Genomic DNA, 18,481 nt, shown 5'->3' on the forward strand with positions numbered 1-18,481 from the left:
GGTCACCAACCTACAGTTATCCTCTATATCAGTGGTCACCAACCTATAGTTATCCTCTATATCAGTGGTCACCCACCTATAGTTATCCTCTATATCAGTGGTCACCCACCTATAGTTATCCTCTATATCAGTGGTCACCAACCTATAGTTATCCTCTATATCAGTGGTCACCCACCTATAGGTATCCTCTATATCAGTGGTCACCAACCTACAGTTATCCTCTAGTGGTCACCCACCTATAGTTATCCTCTAGTGGTCACCAACCTATAGTTATCCTCTATATCAGTGGTCACCCACCTATAGTTATCCTCTATATCAGTGGTCACCAACCTATAGTTATCCTCTAGTGGTCACCAACCTATAGTTATCCTCTATATAAGTGGTCACCAACCTACAGTTATCCTCTAGTGGTCACCCACCTATAGTTATCCTCTAGTGGTCACCAACCTATAGTTATCCTCTATATCAGTGGTCACCCACCTATAGTTATCCTCTATATCAGTGGTCACCAACCTATAGTTATCCTCTAGTGGTCACCAACCTATAGTTATCCTCTATATCAGTGGTCACCAACCTATAGTTATCCTCTATATCAGTGGTCACCCACCTATAGTTATCCTCTATATCAGTGGTCACCAACCTATAGTTATCCTCTATATCAGTGGTCACCAACCTATAGTTATCCTCTATATCAGTGGTCACCCACCTATAGTTATCCTCTATATCAGTGGTCACCAACCTATAGTTATCCTCTATATCAGTGGTCACCCACCTATAGTTATCCTCTATATCAGTGGTCACCCACCTATAGTTATCCTCTATATCAGTGGTCACCAACCTATAGTTATCCTCTAGTGGTCACCAACCTATAGTTATCCTCTAGTGGTCACCAACCTATAGTTATCCTCTATATCAGTGGTCACCCACCTATAGTTATCCTGTATATCAGTGGTCACCAACCTATAGTTATCCTCTATATCAGTGGTCACCAACCTATAGTTATCCTCTATATCAGTGGTCACCCACCTATAGTTATCCTCTATATCAGTGGTCACCCACCTATAGTCATCCTCTATATCAGTGGTCACCCACCTATAGTTATCCTCTATATCAGTGGTCACCCACCTATAGTTATCCTCTATATCAGTGGTCACCAACCTATAGTTATCCTCTATATCAGTGGTCACCCACCTATAGTTATCCTCTATATCAGTGGTCACCCACCTATAGTTATCCTCTAGTGGTCACCCACCTATAGTTATCATCTAGTGGTCACCAACCTACAGTTATCCTCTATATCAGTGGTCACCAACCTATAGTTATCCTCTATATCAGTGGTCACCCACCTATAGTTATCCTCTATATCAGTGGTCACCCACCTATAGTTATCCTCTATATCAGTGGTCACCAACCTATAGTTATCCTCTATATCAGTGGTCACCCACCTATAGTTATCCTCTATATCAGTGGTCACCAACCTACAGTTATCCTCTAGTGGTCACCCACCTATAGTTATCCTCTAGTGGTCACCAACCTATAGTTATCCTCTATATCAGTGGTCACCCACCTATAGTTATCCTCTATATCAGTGGTCACCAACCTATAGTTATCCTCTAGTGGTCACCAACCTATAGTTATCCTCTATATAAGTGGTCACCAACCTACAGTTATCCTCTAGTGGTCACCCACCTATAGTTATCCTCTAGTGGTCACCAACCTATAGTTATACTCTATATCAGTGGTCACCCACCTATAGTTATCCTTTATATCAGTGGTCACCAACCTATAGTTATCCTCTAGTGGTCACCAACCTATAGTTATCCTCTATATCAGTGGTCACCAACCTATAGTTATCCTCTATATCAGTGGTCACCCACCTATAGTTATCCTCTATATCAGTGGTCACCAACCTATAGTTATCCTCTATATCAGTGGTCACCAACCTATAGTTATCCTCTATATCAGTGGTCACCCACCTATAGTTATCCTCTATATCAGTGGTCACCCACCTATAGTTATCCTCTATATCAGTGGTCACCAACCTATAGTTATCCTCTATATCAGTGGTCACCAACCTATAGTTATCCTCTATATCAGTGGACACCCACCTATAGTTATCCTCTATATCAGTGGTCACCCACCTATAGTTATCCTCTATATCAGTGGTCACCAACCTATAGTTATCCTCTAGTGGTCACCAACCTATAGTTATCCTCTATATCAGTGGTCACCCACCTATAGTTATCCTCTAGTGGTCACCAACCTATAGTTATCCTCTAGTGTCACCAACCTATAGTTATCCTCTAGTGGTCACCCACCTATAGTTATCCTCTATATCAGTGGTCACCAACCTATAGTTATCCTTTATATCAGTGGTCACCCACCTATAGTTATCCTCTATATCAGTGGTCACCAACCTATAGTTATCCTCTATATCAGTGGTCACCCACCTATAGTTATCCTCTATATCAGTGGTCACCCACCTATAGTTATCCTCTATATCAGTGGTCACCCACCTATAGTTATCCTCTATATCAGTGGTCACCAACCTATAGTTATCCTCTATATCAGTGGTCACCAACCTATAGTTATCCACTATATCAGTGGTCACCCACCTATAGTTATCCTCTATATCAGTGGTCACCCACCTATAGTTATCCTCCAGTGGTCACCAACCTATAGTTATCCTCTAGTGGTCCCCACCTATAGTTATCCTCTATATCAGTGGTCACCCACCTATAGTTATCCTCTATATCAGTGGTCACCAACCTATAGTTATCCTCTAGTGGTCACCAACCTATAGTTATCCTCTATATCAGTGGTCACCCACCTATAGTTATCCTCTATATCAGTGGTCACCCACCTATAGTTATCCGCTATATCAGTGGTCACCAACCTATAGTTATCCTCTATATCAGTGGTCACCCACCTATAGTTATCCTCTATATCAGTGGTCACCCACCTATAGTTATCCTCTAGTGGTCACCAACCTATAGTTATCCTCTATATCAGTGGTCACCAACCTATAGTTATGTTCTATATCAGTGGTCACCAACCTATAGTTATCCTCTATATCAGTGGTCACCCACCTATAGTTATCCTCTATATCAGTGGTCACCCACCTATAGTTATCCTCTATATCAGTGGTCACCAACCTACAGTTATCCTCTAGTGGTCACCCACCTATAGTTAACCTCTATATCAGTGGTCACCAACCTATAGTTATCCTCTATATCAGTGGTCACCCACCTATAGTTATCCTCTATATCAGTGGTCACCCACCTATAGTTATCCTCTATATCAGTGGTCACCAACCTATAGTTATCCTCTAGTGGTCACCAACCTATAGTTATCCTCTATATCAGTGGTCACCAACCTATAGTTATCCTCTATATCAGTGGTCACCAACCTATAGTTATCCTCTATATCAGTGGTCACTCACCTATAGTTATCCTCTATATCAGTGGTCACCCACCTATAGTTATCCTCTATATCAGTGGTCACCAACCTATAGTTATCCTCTATATCAGTGGTCACCAACCTATAGTTATCCTCTATATCAGTGGACACCCACCTATAGTTATCCTCTATATCAGTGGTCACCCACCTATAGTTATCCTCTATATCAGTGGTCACCAACCTATAGTTATCCTCTAGTGGTCACCAACCTATAGTTATCCTCTATATCAGTGGTCACCCACCTATAGTTATCCTCTAGTGGTCACCAACCTATAGTTATCCTCTAGTGTCACCAACCTATAGTTATCCTCTAGTGGTCACCCACCTATAGTTATCCTCTATATCAGTGGTCACCAACCTATAGTTATCCTTTATATCAGTGGTCACCCACCTATAGTTATCCTCTATATCAGTGGTCACCAACCTATAGTTATCCTCTATATCAGTGGTCACCCACCTATAGTTATCCTCTATATCAGTGGTCACCCACCTATAGTTATCCTCTATATCAGTGGTCACCCACCTATAGTTATCCTCTATATCAGTGGTCACCAACCTATAGTTATCCTCTATATCAGTGGTCACCAACCTATAGTTATCCTCTATATCAGTGGTCACCCACCTATAGTTATCCTCTATATCAGTGGTCACCCAACTATAGTTATCCTCTATATCAGTGGTCACCAACCTATAGTTATCCACTATATCAGTGGTCACCCACCTATAGTTATCCTCTATATCAGTGGTCACCCACCTATAGTTATCCTCTAGTGGTCACCAACCTATAGTTATCCTCTAGTGGTCCCCACCTATAGTTATCCTCTATATCAGTGGTCACCCACCTATAGTTATCCTCTATATCAGTGGTCACCAACCTATAGTTATCCTCTAGTGGTCACCAACCTATAGTTATCCTCTATATCAGTGGTCACCCACCTATAGTTATCCTCTATATCAGTGGTCACCCACCTATAGTTATCCGCTATATCAGTGGTCACCAACCTATAGTTATCCTCTATATCAGTGGTCACCCACCTATAGTTATCCTCTATATCAGTGGTCACCCACCTATAGTTATCCTCTAGTGGTCACCAACCTATAGTTATCCTCTATATCAGTGGTCACCAACCTATAGTTATCTTCTATATCAGTGGTCACCAACCTATAGTTATCCTCTATATCAGTGGTCACCCACCTATAGTTATCCTCTATATCAGTGGTCACCCACCTATAGTTATCCTCTATATCAGTGGTCACCAACCTACAGTTATCCTCTAGTGGTCACCCACCTATAGTTAACCTCTATATCAGTGGTCACCAACCTATAGTTATCCTCTATATCAGTGGTCACCCACCTATAGTTATCCTCTATATCAGTGGTCACCCACCTATAGTTATCCTCTATATCAGTGGTCACCAACCTATAGTTATCCTCTAGTGGTCACCAACCTATAGTTATCCTCTATATCAGTGGTCACCAACCTATAGTTATCCTCTATATCAGTGGTCACCAACCTATAGTTATCCTCTATATCAGTGGTCACCCACCTATAGTTATCCTCTATATCAGTGGTCACCCACCTATAGTTATCCTCTATATCAGTGGTCACCAACCTATAGTTATCCTCTATATCAGTGGTCACCAACCTATAGTTATCCTCTATATCAGTGGACACCCACCTATAGTTATCCTCTATATCAGTGGTCACCCACCTATAGTTATCCTCTATATCAGTGGTCACCAACCTATAGTTATCCTCTAGTGGTCACCAACCTATAGTTATCCTCTAGTGGTCACCCACCTATAGTTATCCTCTATATCAGTGGTCACCCACCTATAGTTATCCTCTAGTGGTCACCAACCTATAGTTATCCTCTAGTGTCACCAACCTATAGTTATCCTCTAGTGGTCACCCACCTATAGTTATCCTCTATATCAGTGGTCACCAACCTATAGTTATCCTTTATATCAGTGGTCACCCACCTATAGTTATCCTCTATATCAGTGGTCACCAACCTATAGTTATCCTCTATATCAGTGGTCACCCACCTATAGTTATCCTCTATATCAGTGGTCACCCACCTATAGTTATCCTCTATATCAGTGGTCACCCACCTATAGTTATCCTCTATATCAGTGGTCACCAACCTATAGTCAGTGGTCACCCACCTATAGTTATCCTCTATATCAGTGGTCACCCAACTATAGTTATCCTCTATATCAGTGGTCACCAACCTATAGTTATCCTCTATATCAGTGGTCACCAACCTATAGTTATCCACTATATCAGTGGTCACCCACTTATAGTTATCCACTATATCAGTGGTCACCCACTTATAGTTATCCTCTATATCAGTGGTCACCCACCTATAGTTATCCTCTATATCAGTGGTCACCAACCTATAGTTATCCTCTATATCAGTGGTCACCAACCTATAGTTATCCTCTAGTGGTCACCAACCTATAGTTATCCTCTAGAGGTCACCAACCTATAGTTATCCTCTAGTGGTCCCCACCTATAGTTATCCTCTATATCAGTGGTCACCTACCTATAGTTATCCTCTATATCAGTGGTCACCAACCTATAGTTATCCTCTATATCAGTGGTCACCAACCTATAGTTATCCTCTATATCAGTGGTCACCAACCTATAGTTATCCTCTATATCAGTGGTCACCCACCTATAGTTATCCGCTATATCAGTGGTCACCAACCTATAGTTATCCTCTATATCAGTGGTCACCCACCTATAGTTATCCTCTATATCAGTGGTCACCCACCTATAGTTATCCTCTAGTGGTCACCAACCTATAGTTATCCTCTATATCAGTGGTCACCAACCTATAGTTATCTTCTATATCAGTGGTCACCAACCTATAGTTATCCTCTCTATCAGTGGTCACCCACCTATAGTTATCCTCTATATCAGTGGTCACCAACCTATAGTTATCCTCTATATCAGTGGTCACCAACCTATAGTTATCCTCTATATCAGTGGTCACCAACCTATAGTTATCCTCTATATCAGTGGTCACCCACCTATAGTTATCCTCTATATCAGTGGTCACCCACCTATAGTTATCCGCTATATCAGTGGTCACCAACCTATAGTTATCCTCTATATCAGTGGTCACCCACCTATAGTTATCCTCTATATCAGTGGTCACCCACCTATAGTTATCCTCTAGTGGTCACCAACCTATAGTTATCCTCTATATCAGTGGTCACCAACCTATAGTTATCCTCTATATCAGTGGTCACCAACCTATAGTTATCCTCTATATCAGTGGTCACCAACCTATAGTTATCCTCTATATCAGTGGTCACCAACCTATAGTTATCCTCTATATCAGTGGTCACCAACCTATAGTTATCCTCTATATCAGTGGTCACCCACCTATAGTTATCCTCTATATCAGTGGTCACCCACCTATAGTTATCCGCTATATCAGTGGTCACCAACCTACAGTTATCCTCTAGTGGTCACCCACCTATAGTTATCCTCTATATCAGTGGTCACCAACCTATAGTTATCCTCTAGTGGTCACCCACCTATAGTTATCCTCTATATCAGTGGTCACCCACCTATAGTTATCTTCTAGTGGTCACCCACCTATAGTTATCCTCTATATCAGTGGTCACCCACCTATAGTTATCCTCTATATCAGTGGTCACCAACCTATAGTTATCCTCTATATCAGTGGTCACCAACCTATAGTTATCCTCTATATCAGTGGTCACCAACCTATAGTTATCCTCTATATCAGTGGTCACCCACCTATAGTTATCCTCTATATCAGTGGTCACCCACCTATAGTTATCCTCTATATCAGTGGTCACCAACCTATAGTTATCCTCTAGTGGTCACCCACCTATAGTTATATAACAAAACCAATGTAACATTTTCTTCCCAGACCATATCATATTAAAAAAACTTGAGCTTTGATAACAAAATAGATTAGTTCAGGGCCTGAAACTAACTTTTGGATCCACCAGCCAATGTGGCAGGTAGATTTAAAAATCTACCAGCTACTTAAATATTTTACCAGCCCAAATATTTTTGTGCCATAATTACACCAAAAACAAAAAACAGATGAGCATGCTTTATAATGTCTCTACAACAAATAGTAAGTAGTGATGTGGTATATACACACTGGTATATACACTGCGCCACTCCTGAGTGGCGCAGTGGTCTAAGGCAATGCATCACAGTGCTAACTGTGCCACTAGAGATCCTGGTTCGAATCCAGGCTCTGTCGCAGCCGGCCGCGACCGGGAGACTCATGGGCGGCGCACAATTGGCCAGCGTCGTCCAGGGTAGGGGAGGGAATGGCCGGCAGGGATGTAGCTCAGTTGATAGAGCATGGCGTTTGTAACGCCAGGGTTGTGGGTTCGTTTCCCACGGGGGGCCAGTATATAAAAATTAAAAAAAAATATATATATATGTATATGTGTATTCACTAACTGTAAGTCGCTCTGGATAAGAGCGTCTGCTAAATGACTAAAATGTAAAATGTATACAGTGAGGGAAAAAAGTATTTTATCCCCTGCTGATTTTGTACGTTTGCCCACTGACAAAGACATGATCAGTCTATAATTTTAATGGTAGGTTTATTTGAACAGTGAGAGACAGAATAACAACAACAAAATCCAGAAAAATGCATGTCAAAAATGTTATAAATTGATTTGCATTTTAATGAGGGAAATAAGTATTTGACCCCTCTGCAAAACATGACTTAGTACTTGGTGGCAAAATCCTTGTTGGCAATCACAGAGGTCAGATGATTCTTGTAGTTGGCCACCAGGTTTGCACACATCTCAGGAGGGATTTTGTTCCACTCCTCTTTGCAGATCTTCTCCAAGTCATTAAGATTTCGAGGCTGACGTTTGGCAACTCGAACCTTCAGCTCCCTCCACAGATTTTTTATGGGATTAAGGTCTGGAGACTGGCTAGGCCACTCCAGGACCTTAATGTGCTTCTTCTTGAGCCACTCCTTTGTTGCCTTGGCTGTGTGTTTTGGGTCATTGTCATGCTGGAATACCCATCCACGACACATTTTCAATGCCCTGGCTGAGGGAAGGAGGTTCTCACCCTAGATTTGACGGTACATGGCCCCGTCCATCGTCCCTTTGATGCGGTGAAGTTGTCCTGTACCCTTAGCAGAAAAACACCCCCAAAGCATAATGTTTCCACCTCCATGTTTGACGGTGGGGATGGTGTTCTTGGGGTCATAGGCAGCATTCCTCCTCCTCCAAACACGGCGAGTTGAGTTGATGCCAAAGAGCTCCATTTTGGTCTCATCTGACCACAACACTTTCACCCAGTTCTCCTCTGAATCATTCAGATGTTAATTGGCAAACTTCAGACGGGCATGTATATGTGCTTTCTTGAGCAGGGGGACCTTGCGGGCGCTGCAGGATTTCAGTCCTTCACGGCGTAGTGTGTTACCAATTGTTTTCTTGGTGACTACGGTCCCAGCTGCCTTGAGATCATTGACAAGATCCTCCCGTGTAGTTCTGGGCTGATTCCTCACCGTTCTCATGATCATTGCAACTCCACGAGGTGAGATCTTGCATGGAGCCCCAGGCAGAGGGAGATTGACAGTTATTTTGTGTTTCTTCCATTTGCGAATAATCGCACCAACTGTTGTCACCTTCTCACCAAGCTGCTTGGCGATGGTCTTGTAGCCCATTCCAGCCTTGTGTAGGTCTACAATCTTGTCCCTGACATCCTTGGAGAGCTCTTTGGTCTTGGCCATGGTGGAGAGTTTGGAATCTGATTGATTGATTGCTTCTGTGGACAGGTGTCTTTTATACAGGTAACAAACTGAGATTAGGAGCACTCCCTTTAAGAGTGTGCTCCTAATCTCAGCTCGTTACTTGTATAAAAAGACACCTGGGAGCCAGAAATCTTTCTGATTGAGAGGGGGTCAAATACGTATTTCCCTCATTCAAATGCAAACCAATTTATAACATTTTTGACATGCGTTTTTCTGGATTTTTGTGTTGTTATTCTGTCTCTCACTGTTCAAATAAACCTACTATTCAAATTATAGACTGATCATTTCTTTGTCAGTGGGCAAACATACAAAATCAGCAGGGGATCAAATACTTTTTTCCCCTCACTGTAGCATAATTTTATTTCATTTTTTGTGACCAGTCTTTTAACCAAAATATCACAGATTAGACAAATGTTCAGCTGCCCATTTAAAGGACAAGAGGTTACCGTGGCAACGAGGGCACTTGACCAGCTGGAGTCAACAGTTACAGTGAGCCTGCCATTGAGATATGAGCCGATGTGTCTTCACTGAAGCACCAACCTAACAAAACAATGGAAATAGCCAAGAAAAAGGACAGAGGCTCACATTAGTAGACTTGAGTAAATTACACCAACTTTTATGCCTTTGCGCAGCGCTTCTAAAACTGAATCTTGTTATAAATCACAGTGTGCACAGCTCCCCAGCCAGGCAGTGTTGATGCGCGTTGCGCGAGGTGGATCAGGACCCAGTGAGTGGTTTGTGTTTAGGATTTCCTGGGTTTGAGTCAGAACTAACTAATGCCCTCTGTGCTGTGTGGGTTTCCTGGGATTGGGAAGACCTGGTTCTTGTGCAAAGCTCTAGTTTTCCCTCACAGAGTCACAGCCATGATGCAGCCAGGACGCAGCTAGGAAACATCCAGGACGGGCTAGGCTACTATACACATCAAATCAATTGTTATTTGCCACATGCGCCGAATACAACAGGTGTAGACCTTACAGTGAAATGCTTACTTACAAGCCCTTAACCAACAATGCAAATAGTCCGGGTAGCCATGCTTAGCTGTTCAGGAGTCTTATGGCTTGGGGGTAGAAGCTGTTGAGAACTCCTGAGTGCTCCTGAGTGGCGCAGTGGTCTAAGGCGCTGCATCGCAGTGCTAACTGTGCCACTAGAGATCCTGGTTCGAATCCAGGCTCTGTCGCAGCCGGCCGCGACCGGGAGACTCATGGGCGGTGCACAATTCGTCCAGGGTAGGGGAGAGAATGGCCGGGAAGGGAGGGAATGGCCGGCAGGGATGTAGCTCAGTTGATAGAGCATGGCGTTTGCAACGCCAGGGTTGTGGGTTCGATTCCCACGGGGGGCCAGTATAAAAAAAATACATGTATTCACCGCTTGCCGTGCGGTAGCAGAGAGAACAGTCTATGACTCTGACCATTTTTAGGGCCTTCCTATGACACCACCTGGAAGCTTGGCCCCAGTGATGTACTGGGCCGTACGCACTACCCTCTGTAGCGCCTTGCGGTCGGAGGCCAAGCAGTTGCCATACCAGGCGATGATGCAACCAGTCAGGATGCTCTCGATGGTGCAGCTATAGAACTTTTTGAGGATCTGAGGACCCATGCCAAATCTTTTCAGTCTCCTGAGGGGGAATAGGCTTTGTCATACCCTCTTCACGACTGTCTTGGTGTGTTCGGACGATGATAGTCGAAGAGAATGGGGTGTGCTCAGTCCTCCACAATCATCTATTTTGTCTTGATCACGTTGCGGGAGAGGTTGTTATCCTGGCACCACACGGCCAGGTCTCTGACCTCCTCCCTATAGGCCGTCTCATCGTTGTCGGTGATCAGGCCTACCACTTTTGTGTTGTCGGCACACTTAATGATGGTGTTGGAGTCGTGCCTGGCCATGCAGTCATGGGTGAACAGGGAGTACAGGAGGGGACTGAGCACGCACCCCTGAGGGGTCCCCGTGTTGAGGATCAGCGTGGCAGATGTGTTGTTACCTACCCTTACCAACTGGGGGCAGCCCGTCAGGAAGTCCAGGATCCAGTTGCAGAGGGAGGAGTTTAGTCCTAGGGTCCTTAGCTTAGTGATGAGCTTTGAGGGCACTATGGTGTTGAACGCTGAGCTGTAGTCAATGAACAGCATTCTCACGTAAGTGTTCTTCTTGTCCAGGTGGGAAAGGGCAGAATGGAGTGCAATAGAGATTTCACCATCTGTGGCTCTGTTAAGCTAGGCTACTATAGGCTACTATACACATCAACACCACCAGGAGGAGAGAGGAGAACTACTGTATGGGACACAGGAATGGAAGCTTCTGGAAACATTTTATATTTTAGTCATTTAGTAGATGCTCTAATCCAGAGCAATTTACAGGAGCAATTAAGGTTAAGTGCCTTGCTCAAGGGCACGTTGACAGATTTTCACCTCTTCGGCTCGGGGATTCGAACCAGTACCTATCTACCAGCCTATAAGAGACTGCAGTAGGTAGCTGAAACACAGGGACACTAAGCAGGAGAGACAGTCTGGGTGGGACAACATGGTTGAATCTCTAGGCTATAGTTGGAACCTGGAAAGGTGGTAAAGGTGGCAGTGCGTTCTTCAAGTCCAGGTAAGACCTCTGTTCCCGGTGGCAATGGGAAGAAAGGCACAAACAATCAACATTCACACGACAACACCCCCCCAACACAACAACAACCCCCCAACACAACAACAGAGAGAAGGGACACAGTCTTCCAACCGATGGCCAAACTCTAGTCACACCGTATTTGCCTCATGCACAAACTCATTTTGTTCCTATGACCAGAGAAAGTTCAATATTCCTCGATATTAAAATAGACACGAGCTGCTAATAATAATAATACACTTGGCTCCTCATTCATTGCAGCTGAAGCGCTAGTGGAAGTAGGGACAAGTGTGTTTTATGTTTTGTAATAGTGTTGAATACAAACAGTGTTGACAGAGGTGAATATAAACAGTGTTGACAGAGGTGAATATAAACAGTGTTGACAGAGGTGAATAAAAACAGTGTTGACAGAGGTGAATATAAACAGTGTTGACAGAGGTGAATATAAACTTAAACATGAACTCACTCATAAAAACAGCAGCTCTTTGCTGTATTCTTTGAATTATTTTAATCTAGTTCACCTACTGCCAACAGCGCAACACCAATACATGTATTTATTTTTAAAAGGAGGGCAAGCCTTAAAATCGTTGGCTTTTCTACAGAAATGTTTGGTGATCGACTAGAAATGCCTTGAAGATCGACCAGTAGATCTTGATCGACCGGTTGGTGACCACGGCTGTAGATTGTTCTAGAACCATTACTTGGTCAACAGTTAATAGCCTACGCATTATGACGATTCCTGCTATGAAAGTATCTGCATGCCCCTGTTTGTCTGACGACCGCTGACTCTACCCACGGTGACACGGAGGAGGGACGAACAAGCATATGACCGTTGCTCAAAATGCTATTGCGGGAAAAATACAGTTTTCAAAGCAACTACTGTTGTTCTAGTTACAGAGAGGAGAGTCACAGCGTTCTGTGAGTATATAATGCATTTCTCACCGGTTACTATTGCGTTCATGGCGCCACGTTACAACCGGAGTAGGCTGTGTAGTCTGGTTTTGATGTGGAGCCGATCCCAGTGAATAGGGCTACATCAAGTAGCCTAGCCTTAGCACTGGCCACGTTACAACCGGAGTAGGCTGTGTAGTCTGGTTTTGATGTGGAGCCGATCCCAGTGAATAGGGCTACATCAAGTAGCCTAGGCTTAGCACTGGAACGTTCTAGTAGGACATTAGCCTTTATTTAACTGATAGATCAATTAGCCTGCATGGCTCTATTGCAACAGCATCATGTTTAGAGTTAGCAAGTGTTTTGAGCTCCCACTAGGGTGCTTTTATAAGCCCAGTCATTGGTACAACAAATAACAATTCTAAATGCAAACCGCGTGTTAAAAACTGTTTTGATGGCCACGATTAAAAAGAGCTACTATTTTTATTTCAAAATATCATCATCTCGTAATTGAAGTGCGCCTCCCATTCGCCATTTGAGTGCATATGCTATAGTCTAATATAATATATAATACGCCATTTAGCAGACGCTTTTATCCAAAGCGAGTTACAGTCATGTGTGCATACATTTTTACGTATGGGTGGTCCCGGGGATCGAACCCACTACCCTTGGCGTTACAAGCGCCGTGCTCTACCAGCTGAGCTACAGAGGACCACGGTAGGCAGCCTATCAGCCCGTCACCTACCACTTTACAATGTGAGCTTGAGGCAGTATCATGTAAATGTGAGCTCGAGGCAGTATCATGTAAATGTGAGCGCGAGGCAGTATCATGTAAATGTGAGCTCGAGGCAGTATCATGTAAATGTGAGCGCGAGGCAGTATCATGTAAATGTGAGCGCGAGGCAGTATCATGTAAATGTGAGCGCGAGGCAGTATCATGTAAATGTGAGCGCGAGGCAGTATCATGTAAATGTGAGCGCGAGGCAGTATCATGTAAATGTGAGCTCGAGGCAGTATCATGTAAATGTGAGCGCGAGGCAGTATCATGTAAATGTGAGCGCGAGGCAGTATCATGTAAATGTGAGCGCGAGGCAGTATCATGTAAATGTGAGCTCGAGGCAGTATCATGTAAATGTGAGCTCGAGGCAGTATCATGTAAATGTGAGCTCGAGGCAGTATCATGTAAATGTGAGCTCGAGGCAGTATCATCTAAATGTGAGCTCGAGGCAGTATAATTGTTTGAAACTTGAATGAGGAATGTCTTGCCTTGCTTCAAAGCAGCCAAAATCAAAACCATAAAAACGTGGAGGCGATTATTCTCTAAAGACTTCTTCATGGTATTAATCAGCATTTCTCTCCTGTTCTATTGGTTTTAATATCAACTTTCTTTCGTTGTCCAGAAGCCCTTTTTTAAAGGTTTCTTACGGAAATGTTCATCTGTCACATATGGAACCGCTCGCATTAGGAGTCCTGTTTAGGACGGTGTTTTCCCGCAAATTGCATTTTGGCAAATGTTTGAAAAGTTTTATTAACTGCTTCATTACAGGAGTTGCATGTTCAATAATAGGCTATAGCCTTTTGACTGTAAGATGATAGGCTTGCTATTGTTGCATGTTGACATTATGCTGTTAATGCAGGCATAGTATTTTCTGGTGGTCCAGTCATTTTATTGTTTGGGAAAAATGTAACGTTTGTTGACCGGTTAATGAGGGTCGGTTAAGTCAGCAGCAAAATGGACCAACATTTGCATCCCTAGTTCCCACTTCCTCTGGCGGTGAATAACAGCCCACAGACCAATATGCACAAAGTTGTCGGCAAATTCTCTGAAGAGCCAAAAATAAATCTGATCATTCTGAATCATATTTTGACAGGTTGCAATTCAAAACATCAACCATGCATTTCCTGGATATATTACATGATTTAGCTAGAGCCGCTAATGTAAAGTAACTGTCTACTAAAAATATTTTGTCATCGTTGTATTTTATGAAATTGAGAAAAATAGTTACATTTACCATGAACACTTTTTCTCTTTCATCATATGTATTGTGATTCTCATGATACCATATGTATTGTGATTTTCATGATATCATATGTATTGTGATTTTCATGATATCATATGTATTGTGATTCTCATGATACCATATGTATTGTGATTTTCATGATATATGTATTGTGATTCTCATGATATCATATGTATTGTGATTTTCATGATACCATATCATATGTATTGTGATTTTCATGATACCATATGAAGGAAAAGTTGTTTTGGTGCAGGTACAGCGAAATAGCGCAAAAAAAATATTGCAATATTGTCAAAACTATTTGATAAATTGTCAAATAATATCTCGATATGTAACTATCCATTTCTAACCCTAACCCCCATCACTAGGGTAGAACCCTAACCCCCATCACTAGGGTAGAACCCTAACCCCCATCACTAGGGTAGAACCCTAACCCCCATCACTAGGGTAGAACCCTAACCCCCATCACTAGGGTAGAACCCTAACCCCCATCACTAGGGTAGAACCCTAACCCCCATCACTAGGGTAGAACCCTAACCCCCATCACTAGGGTAGAACCCTAACCCCCATCACTAGGGTAGAACCCTAACCCCCATCGCTAGGGTAGAACCCTAACCCCCATCACTAGGGTAGAACCCTAACCCCCATCGCTAGGGTAGAACCCTAACCCCCATCACTAGGGTAGAACCCTAACCCCCATCACTAGGGTAGAACCCTAACCCCCATCACTAGGGTAGAACCCTAACCCCCATCACTAGGGTAGAACCCTAACCCCCATCACTAGGGTAGAACCCTAACCCCCATCACTAGGGTAGAACCCTAACCCCCATCACTAGGGTAGAACCCTAACCCCCATCACTAGGGTAGAACCCTAACCCCCATCACTAGGGTAGACCCGCCACGGATGCTCAAAACTGTTCCATGTTTACAAAGAGAAGTTTCACTTAATATGTTAGAGTTGTTAACCCTAGTGTGGGTCAGGGATAGGACAGTTTCTGACCCTAGTGTGGGTCAGGGTTAGGACAGTTTCTGACCTAGTGTGGGTCAGGGTTAGGACAGTTTCTGACCCTAGTGTGGGTCAGGGTTAGGACAGTTTCTGACCTAGTGTGGGTCAGGGTTAGGACAGTTTCTGACCCTAGTGTGGGTCAGGGTTAGGACAGTTTCTGACCTAGTGTGGGTCAGGGTTAGGACAGTTTCTGACCTAGTGTGGGTCAGGGTTAGGACAGTTTCTGACCCTAGTGTGGGTCAGGGTTAGGACAGTTTCTGACCTAGTGTGGGTCAGGGTTAGGACAGTTTCTGACCTAGTGTGGGTCAGGGTTAGGACAGTTTCTGACCTAGTGTGGGTTAGGGTTAGGACAGTTTCTGACCTAGTGTGGGTCAGGGTTAGGACAGTTTCTGACCTAGTGTGGGTCAGGGTTAGGACAGTTTCTGACCTAGTGTGGGTCAGGGTTAGGACAGTTTCTGACCTAGTGTGGGTCAGGGTTAGGACAGTTTCTGACCTAGTGTGGGTCAGGGTTAGGACAGTTTCTGACCTAGTGTGGGTCAGGGTTAGGACAGTTTCTGACCTAGTGTGGGTCAGGGATAGGACAGTTTCTGACCTAGTGTGGGTCAGGGTTAGGACAGTTTCTGACCCTAGTGTGGGTCAGGGATAGGACAGTTTCTGACCTAGTGTGGGTCAGGGTTAGGACAGTTTCTGACCTAGTGTGGGTCAGGGTTAGGACAGTTTCTGACCTAGTGTGGGTCAGGGATAGGACAGTTTCTGACCTAGTGTGGGTCAGGGTTAGGACAGTTTCTGACCTAGTGTGGGTCAGGGATAGGACAGTTTCTGACCTAGTGTGGGTCAGGGTTAGGACAGTTTCTGACCTAGTGTGGGTCAGGGTTAGGACAGTTTCTGACCCTAGTGTGGGTCAGGGTTAGGACAGTTTCTGACCTAGTGTGGGTCAGGGTTAGGACAGTTTCTGACCCTAGTGTGGGTCAGGGTTAGGACAGTTTCTGACCTAGTGTGGGTCAGGGTTAGGACAGTTTCTGACCCTAGTGTGGGTCAGGGTTAGGACAGTTTCTGACCTAGTGTGGGTCAGGGTTAGGACAGTTTCTGACCCTAGTGTGGGTCAGGGTTAGGACAGTTTCTGACCTAGTGTGGGTCAGGGTTAGGACAGTTTCTGACCTAGTGTGGGTCAGGGTTAGGACAGTTTCTGACCCTAGTGTGGGTCAGGGTTAGGACAGTTTCTGACCTAGTGTGGGTCAGGGTTAGGACAGTTTCTGACCTAGTGTGGGTCAGGGTTAGGACAGTTTCTGACCTAGTGTGGGTTAGGGTTAGGACAGTTTCTGACCTAGTGTGGGTCAGGGTTAGGACAGTTTCTGACCTAGTGTGGGTCAGGGTTAGGACAGTTTCTGACCTAGTGTGGGTCAGGGTTAGGACAGTTTCTGACCTAGTGTGGGTCAGGGTTAGGACAGTTTCTGACCTAGTGTGGGTCAGGGTTAGGACAGTTTCTGACCTAGTGTGGGTCAGGGTTAGGACAGTTTCTGACCTAGTGTGGGTCAGGGATAGGACAGTTTCTGACCTAGTGTGGGTCAGGGTTAGGACAGTTTCTGACCCTAGTGTGGGTCAGGGATAGGACAGTTTCTGACCTAGTGTGGGTCAGGGTTAGGACAGTTTCTGACCTAGTGTGGGTCAGGGTTAGGACAGTTTCTGACCTAGTGTGGGTCAGGGATAGGACAGTTTCTGACCTAGTGTGGGTCAGGGTTAGGACAGTTTCTGACCTAGTGTGGGTCAGGGATAGGACAGTTTCTGACCTAGTGTGGGTCAGGGTTAGGACAGTTTCTGACCTAGTGTGGGTCAGGGTTAGGACAGTTTCTGACCTAGTGTGGGTCAGGGATAGGACAGTTTCTGACCTAGTGTGTCTTTGAGGTTCTTGACGATGGATGCCTTCCTGGCGCTGTTCTTCCTCTCGACATAGTTGGATGGTACGAAGCCGGTCTTGTTGATGGCGTTGCGGACCCTCCACCAGGACTTACTGTCGTCCAACAACCACAGCCGCTCGTTCTTCTTAATGTCCAACTCCTGGTCCTGCTGAGCCAGGTAGTCAAACTTGGCGATGACAATCACCTCTTCCGTCATCTTGGACCTCTGGACCTGGGGAGAGAGAGAGTACAGTTTAGTAGGGATTGTAAGGATTCACCAATATGCATCGGTCCCCGGTTCAAATGTTTAAGATGGTAGTCTACGGGATTCCAAACCATACAAATAAAGCATTGGTCAGAAAACCGATTCAAACATTACAAATTGCTGGTTCACTAAAGTTTTTTCACTCCTATTGTTTTATTCCAAAAACAGCCAAACCTCCTATCTGTTGTAACTCAATGTCGGTGTCCTCCTCTTCAGTTCAGTAGCCTATCCAACTTTATGCATGTAACTGTCAGATAACAACTATGCGCACAGCGTGGGAGCGCTTCTGGCACCAATGACAGGTAGGCCTATCCCTGTTCTAATTAGACATCTGCACGGCACCCTCAGCATTCAGGTGCTTGTAAAATGGCTTTCGCAATGTCAAATCATTGACTTTATTAGTTGAGTGAGAACCAATGTAATTTGCTGGGTCATTGTTACCAAACTCGCTGTAGAAAAAAGGTGTTTTACGCAACTACTGATTGGGGTTTTCAATCATTCCGATTTTAATAAGATTGTTCAGGTTCACCATTAGAGATAGTTTTGGTAGTTGCTTTAAACA

At 44.2% G+C, this 18,481-nt stretch overlaps 1 protein-coding gene across 1 annotated transcript in view; it reads right to left on the reverse strand.

Moving 5' to 3' along the window:
• The window catches only part of LOC311103439 (SH2/SH3 adapter protein NCK1-like), a 121,055-nt gene that overhangs the window by 39,535 nt on the left and 63,039 nt on the right, over window positions 1-18,481 (reverse strand). Inside the window, exon 3 of the mRNA XM_084145006.1 lies at window positions 17,646-17,886. Coding sequence (XP_084001132.1) covers window positions 17,646-17,871 — 226 coding nt within the window. The 5' untranslated portion in view covers window positions 17,872-17,886. The remainder of the gene's footprint in view (window positions 1-17,645; window positions 17,887-18,481) is intronic.

The sequence above is a fragment of the Coregonus lavaretus genome (genome assembly GCF_964263955.1).
Source record: "Coregonus lavaretus genome assembly, chromosome: 2".
Lineage (NCBI taxonomy): Eukaryota > Metazoa > Chordata > Actinopteri > Salmoniformes > Salmonidae > Coregonus > Coregonus lavaretus.